Genomic DNA, 6994 nt, shown 5'->3' with positions numbered 1-6994 from the left:
GATGGGGCCCAGTGCCAGCCATGCCAAGCGCTGGGACACTCAGCTGGCACTCCTGTTGACAGAGCCTGATGGGGTCATTGGGTGCTGAGTGGGCAGCCAGGACCCATGGATCTGCAGTGGGTAAGGAAGCAAACCCTGAAATCCCCCCATGGAGTGCTGTGGGACCAGGCTCTATGCAGCAAGGCAGAAAGAAGCCACTGTGCCATCTTGCTAACATGCAGGGTGCTGCCTTGCACCTTCATCTTCCCTGTCTGATATTTGCATAAATGGAAAGTCCTTCCGCAGCACAGGCTCACCTGGTACCGGCTGTTTGGGAACATGGGTTTTGGGTCAGTAGCAGCAGGAGGCCAGCGCAGTTTCACTGCAGTCCCTCACTGTTCTGCAGCAGCCCCAGGCCATGGCAGGGACACCACAGCCCAGTGTTTCCCTCTTTCTGCAGTCATCAAGCCCAGCTCTCATGGATCACCAGTTCTCCCAGCTGCCCAATCGCTGAGTGCAGCCCAAGGCCGTGCATCCCACAGCAGGGCAGAGTGCCCTGTGCTGCCCTGCAGCTGCACCATTCCCACTGCACTGTGTTGACACTTAACACAGCTATTGCAACAGTTGTGTTGCAAAGAGCAACACTGACCATGACCTGTTGGTTGATCCCAAAACAAGGGATCCTCACGCTGTTGGTGCACCTGCCCACTCATCCCAGCTCCACGAGGCTGCAGGGCTCCACACCCAACCCTGCGTCATACTGACACGCTGGTGGAGGCACCGGGGGCTGGGGAGGGGCCAGAGCAGGTGAACATTAACCTGGGGCAGTGCGAGGTGTCCCCAGCAGCGCAGCACCCCAGGAGCACACAGGATGAGGGGACTCCGTGCCCACTATCACCTCCTGGTAGGTCTGACCCCGAGCGCGCTCACATGGGGCTGGAACACGTGGTTGGGCACTGCAGGGCCACCCCTATCTCTTCCCTTTGTCCCCTGCTCCCCAGGGGTATTTTCTGCCTGCTGCCACTTCGGGGAGCCTGGAGCAGCTGCTTGCTTCTGCCCTGCTGCCCTCCTACATTCAAGCGGGTGCAGGGGCTGTGCACACAGCTGCGGATGGCCGAGGCTCGTCACCAGCTTCAGCCTGGCCCGAGGTGCATCTGTGTCCTGGTGCACAGGGCCAGGGAAAGATGCAGCTGAGATTGACTGCAGTGAACCCTTCCACTGGGACTGAGCTTGGAGGCTGTGGAAGCCTCTGCTGCCTCCTCTTCCTCTTCCTCCTCCTCCTTTCCCCATCTCCTCCCTGGGCAGCCCGCACCCTTGAACTTCTGTGCCATGTTAGAACTGCCAGGCAGGATGCCAGAGCACGCCATGGAATGGCGGTGTGTGTTGGGAGCGGGGCAGGAGGCTCAGCCAGTTGCTCATCCCTGGGGTCTGCGTGACCTTTGAGCCTCTTCACCCGGCCCCTGCCCTCTGCATGGGGTGGGAGAGCCCCATGTGGTGCAGGTTTGGGGGTGCTGCCTCGTGGGGTTCCAGGGGAGTAATCACTTCCATCCACCCCCAGCCTGACCAGGACGAGGAGCAGCCCACAGAGTGCACAGAGCCAGACAGTGAGGAGCAGCCAGGCTGGGAGGGGGCTCCAGTGACACCCCCAGCCCCAGAGGAGCCATGCAGGCTGGTGCTGAGCACGCCAAGCAGCATCCTGCAGGAAAGGGAGATTGAGGAGGTGAGGGATCTTTGCATGCCGGGAACCGGTCCGGTGAAAGGCTGGTGGGTGACATCACCTCTATCCCCAGGGAGCAGAGGCAGCCAGCAGGGCTGGCACTGCCAGAGAAGGGGTGCCAAGCACTTGGAGCCCCACGTGTGTTCCAGCAAAGTGCATCCATTACCATCCCCCTGCATGGTTTCCTGCGGAGGGCAAAAGGGGGTCACACATGGATGGTTCATGAACTGCAGCTCCCCAAGAAGCCACAGAGGGGTGCCTTTGGGTGACAGCCCTGGAGGTGTGAGGCCCCACACCCCACCAGTGTGTCGTGGTGTAGCTCATCCTGAGCCAGCTGCCTGCTCTGCTCCTCCCTGAGCTTGTTCTCTGGCCTTCTGCATGGGGGGCTCAGGGTGGGGATTTTTGCAGAGACCTTGGGAGGATGCCGGGAGGCTGGGAGGATGGTCAGAAGGACCTCTTGGGAACAAATGCTCAGGGTGTTGTCTGGGGAACGTGGCTGGTGTTGGGAGAATGCTCGGGGACACCTTTTGGGCACATGCTATGGGTGAAGATGCTAAAGGGTAAGACTGCTATGTGGGGAGAGGATGCTGGGGGTGAGGGTGGTGGGGTTCATTCCAGCTGGGTAGGAGGTGGCTGGGAGCACTTGCAGCCCTGCCGTCCTGCTGCAGGTGGGCAGGGAGGGTTGGGGAAGCAGGGCTGGGGGACAAGCAGGGGATGCTGCCCAGGCCAGGACTCTGCAAACAGCAGCATGTGGTGGGGAGCTGCCTGCCAGCCCCTCTGAGCCTGCTCTGCCCCAGCTGGGCCCCCACCTGCCCACCCGGCTGCAGCAGCAGCCCTGGAGCCTGCTGTACTGCACTGCGCGGGATGGCTTCAGCCTGAGGACCCTGTACCGGTGCACCGGCCGGCTGAGCTCCCCGGCACTGCTGCTCATCCGTGACACCGAGGCTCAGGTACGGCTGGGAGCTGTCACCCGGTGGCACCAAAAGTGGCTTCACTGCACCTGATGCTGTCCTTGTTCACTGGATGGGAATGTGCCACGTAATCCCGGTACAGTTTGTGACCCCACAGCACCGGCATCTCTCTCCTCTCCCTTTGCCAGGCCTTTGGTGCCTTCTCCACCAGCCCCATTCATGTGAGCAGTGGCTTTTATGGCACAGGGGAGACATTCCTCTTCTCCTTCTCCCCGGAGCTAAAGGTAGGGGCTGTGGGACCAGAGGAAAGGGGGATCCTGGGGACCAGCAATGCTCCACAGCCTGCTCTGCTGGAAGGACTCGGAAGTTCGGAAGGGTCTGGGGAACAGTCCAGGGTAATGCAGCTGCACTTGTCTGTCCACAAGCAAAGCTGCTAGGCCAACTTGCCCCAGGTCCCAATCAATATGAAGATCCACCCATGGGACTGGTGGCATCAGCAGATGGCAGCTGTTCCCTGGAGGGGGGAGGACAGCAGCGAAATGGCACCCACACCTTGGGCAGGCCTCTCTATGGACTCTGAGGCTTCAAGCCATGACCGACGGGCACAGAGCCCTTTGTGTGGGCAGGACAGGGGCAGGACGGGGACAACCCCACATGGCTGCTGTCCCCACAGGTGTTCAGGTGGACGGGCAGGAACAGCTTCTTCCTGAAGGGAGACACAGACCTGCTGATGGTTGGCGGGGGCAGGTAGGGGCAGCCTCAGGGCTCACGTGGCCAAATGGGCTCAGCAGGAGGGGCCCGACTGAGTGCGGCCTCTGCATGTCCCAGCGGCAAGTTTGGGCTGTGGGTGGACGGGGATCTGCACCGTGGAGGGAGCTGCCCCTGCGAGACCTTCAACAACGAGAGCCTCTCAGCGCGGGGGGAGTTCTGCATCCAGGACCTGGAGGTGTGGGGCCTGGCCTGACGGGCAGCAGTGCCACAGGACGCGCCTGAAACTACGGTTCTCAGAGCCAACAGAGCTGTGCCCCGTCCTGCAGGCACTGGGAAGGGCGGTGCGGACGGAACCCTGCGGGATGCCGGCCCTGCAGCAGGGTGCTGTGGTGCACGCGGTGCCCTGCAGGGCCAGCCCTGCCTGCAGCACCTTTGGACGCAGCCTGGCAGAGATGGGCACGGCCCCCAGAAGGGCACGAGTCAGGAGCCGTGTGTGTGCTGGGGGAGAAGTGAGCACCTGGGATGGCCCTGTCCCACCAGCTGCTGCCCTCAGGACAGTGGGAGCGGGGCTGGTGTGTGAAAGGCTGCTGGCCACCAATAAATGGGAAGAGCTGCACTCTGAGCCTCGTCCTTATTGCCAAAATAACAGTGCCATGAAGCTGTATACAGAAAGCAGCAGCTTCAGGTAAAACCTGTTTTGGAAATATCCAAATACTGTATCAGGACGGTATCTCTGATAAAGCAGATTTTATTGCAATTGCAATGGCGGGCCTCCTGCAAGCAGGAGAGCACCCAGAAAACAGCGTTCCATTTTTATTTCCTATTGCCCGACGCTGATCTCTTTCTCCCCTGGTTCCTCGTTGGCTGAGTACTTTAGGTTCACAATTTTCTTGATGCTTCACTGAACATGCAAATACTGGACAAACATAAATCTTCATTGTCTGAGCGTAAATCTCTAATTAATTCATTAACTTCTAACCCTTTCTCCACACTAGGTCCTTTTTTCTGGGTATCTGCTTGTCCTCCCTTGCATAGAGATAAGCTCGGAAGGAGGACACTGGGGAGGATCTTGGTGCCCGTCACGTCCCAACCTTCCCACGGGGTGACACAGCCCGGCCTTGTGCAGAGGCCCTGTCCTCTTTGATGTTTGCTAAATCTGTTTTTCTTTTGCTGGGAGTTTCTTATCCTAGGAGAACAACCCTACAGTATGTTTTCTAAACCCTAACACTATACCCACATTGTTTGGAACATTGAACAACTATTGCAATTTTGCAAGAAAGCATTAACCACGTAATTCGGTAATTATGTTCTGAAATGTTACAGAATACAAATGCATTATGTTCTACTTCTTCCAACCAATTGCCCTTTTTAATATCTAATGCAGAAACAACATTCCATTCCCGCTCCTGTAATTCGATGGAGCTTGGTTCCACCCATCACCCAGACTGCACTGCTTGACTTTACCCTGTGCTCATCGGCAATGAACCTCACCAGACTCTTTGGTCTCCCGTGGCCGAAGATACGAGTGAGGAGTTCTGAATCCCCGTGAAATAAAACAGCTCCCTGTTGCTCTGATGGGCCCACGTCCAAGAGAAGAATTTTAGCAAAGCAACAACTGCTTTTTCCTAAGTTCTGCAGGATGCTCTGTGGCTCCAGCTGTGCTTGGCCCAGTCCCGCAGTGTATCCCCTTCACACAGGCCTCACACAGACCTTACAAACAGACCCAAGAAGCCCGAGGCCCCTCCTTGCCCTGCCCCAATGTCCACCCATGGCTCGGCTCACGGTGCCCCCACGCTTCATGTTCTCCTGTGCGGGGAAAGCTCTGGCACCCACACTGGGAGGTCACCGCCGCCGTGACACATGGCACCATGGGGACATTGGGGCGTCTGCCACCAGAACCCCCAGCCAGCGCCATCAGGTTCTGCGTGCATCAAGCAGGGCTGGCCCTGGCTGGGCTCGGCCACGGAATGTCCTGCAGGGGGAGCGGCTCTGGCTGCTCTGTGTCCCCTTTCTTTGGCAGGGCTGACATCTCCCTGCCCACCTTTCCCCAGGCGCTCGGGGCAACGGCCGACTGCGACTGCTTTAAGTCTGCTGGGAGGGCGGCTGAGGGAAGCTGCGCAGTGTCACGGTATTCCAACAGAAAGTGCTGGGGAGGAGAGGGCTTCTGTGCATTTGTGAATCCAACAGCATGGAAAATGCCACCCGTTAGCTCCACCCGCACAGAACGACCAAAGTGCAGCCGCCCTTTGATCCCTGACTCACCCACTCCAGGCTGAAGGTGACACAGATCCTGCAGGCAGCAAGGAACGGCAGCTGCGCACATGAACCAGTCCCAGAAAGGGCTGCTGGGAGGGATGGGGGTCCAAACGAAATAGGCCTTAATAATAGAGGAGCCGGGGATGGCCTTAAATGTTCTGATAGACCTTTTCAGAGGGCACATTCGCCTTCAGCAGTTCAAAGCCTTGTGCTCCTGGTTCACGGTGTGCAGCAGTGGGCAGGGACACCACACGGCACCCGCAACTGGCTGCTGTTGGACCAGCAACCTTTTCCCTGCTCCTGCCCTTTCCTTACAGCAGGACCCTAGGCTGAGTTTCTAGTTCATCTCTCAAAAGGAAATAGAGGCAACTGCTCTACCACCAATTTTTGGACGTTCCACAATTTACTGACGGTGATACAATCCCCTGGAGCCTTCTCTTTGGCAGGAAGACCATCCCAGCACTCTCCTCATGGAAAGATGTTCCCAGCCCCCTCGGCAGCTTGGCGGCTGTTTCCTGAGTCCAATTCCGTATCACTGAGGAGCCCACACCTGGACACTGTGGCCTCACCAGGGCCTTTTCTGCAGTGGCTTTCCAGATGGGTGCTCCCTGCATGCCCTGGTACCTCCTGCTGTTCTTCTCTGGAGGCAGGACTGTGCACTTCCCCTTGTTAAAATCCATGAGCTGCCCAACATCCACTTCCCCAGCCTGTCCAGGTCCCTCTGGATGGCTGCACGGCCTTCAGCTGCATCAGCTGCTCCTCCCACTTTGGGATCCTCAGCACTTGCTGAGGGCTCAGCTCCATCACCCAGATCGTTAGTGAGGCAGTGATACAGGCCTGGACCCACCGCTGACTCCTAGCATGAACCACAGGATGGCTGCGATTGTTCCAGCTTCAAGCAGATCAGCAGGGGAACAAAGGGGCCATAGGCATCTCAGCTTCGTATTATCTGCAGATGAAGCTGTTTCGTGAACAGCTCATGAGCCCAGAACAACTCTAATCTGAACTTCTTTAATGAGCTCATCTGCATCAGTGAGCACCACCGGGTCCAGCCACCAGTTGGTTTGCCTAATACCTGCACCAGGGTCACACTTCACACCTCTCCCCTCAGCGCTGGGCCTTCCTGCATTGCTCCACCAGCCGTGGGTGCACCAGCTCTGCGCTCTCCCTGGGCTGCCCACCTGCCTTCTGCAGCCCTCCTTTGCAATGCCCTGCAGCAGCAGCCTCTGCTCTGAGCACACGACGCATCCCCAGCAGCCCCACACCGCCCTGCTTGAAGTGGAAGCAGGGGAAGGAGAGATCTGAGTTCTGGAACCCAGCAGCACGGAGTTCCACCCATCAGCCCCACCTGCACACAACAACCAAATTCAAAAGGACTTTAATCCTCCTAACTCCCCCAAATCATTTCTAGGCACCTTCA

The 6994-nt window shown here is 58.2% G+C and overlaps 1 protein-coding gene across 1 annotated transcript; it reads left to right on the top strand.

Annotated features, from left to right (window-relative positions):
- The first annotated feature begins 90 nt into the window (after nucleotides 1–90).
- Nucleotides 91–4639, top strand: TLDC2 (TBC/LysM-associated domain containing 2). The gene is made up of 7 exons (XM_048963096.1): nucleotides 91–883; nucleotides 1538–1699; nucleotides 2494–2646; nucleotides 2796–2891; nucleotides 3281–3354; nucleotides 3436–3553; nucleotides 3645–4639. The coding sequence occupies exons 1-7, from the start codon at nucleotides 851–853 to the stop codon at nucleotides 4005–4007; spliced, it is 999 nt and encodes a 332-aa protein (XP_048819053.1). The 5' UTR covers nucleotides 91–850; the 3' UTR covers nucleotides 4008–4639.
- Nucleotides 4640–6994: the final 2355 nt, after the last annotated feature.

The sequence above is a fragment of the Lagopus muta genome, chromosome 16 (assembly GCF_023343835.1).
Source record: "Lagopus muta isolate bLagMut1 chromosome 16, bLagMut1 primary, whole genome shotgun sequence".
In the NCBI taxonomy this organism is placed as follows: domain Eukaryota; kingdom Metazoa; phylum Chordata; class Aves; order Galliformes; family Phasianidae; genus Lagopus; species Lagopus muta.
Note: the sequence above shows the minus strand (reverse complement) of the source record. Positions and strands in the feature narration are given on the sequence as shown.

Excerpts from the sequence above, each read along its gene's own strand:
- TLDC2 (XM_048963096.1), top strand. The coding sequence starts at position 851 with ATGAGGGGACTCCGTGCCCACTATCACCTCCTG. Across the intron at positions 3,355-3,435 it reads CTGATGGTTGGCGGGGGCAG|CGGCAAGTTTGGGCTGTGGG; the intron begins GTAGGGGCAGCC and ends TGCATGTCCCAG. Across the intron at positions 3,554-3,644 it reads TCTGCATCCAGGACCTGGAG|GCACTGGGAAGGGCGGTGCG; the intron begins GTGTGGGGCCTG and ends CCCGTCCTGCAG.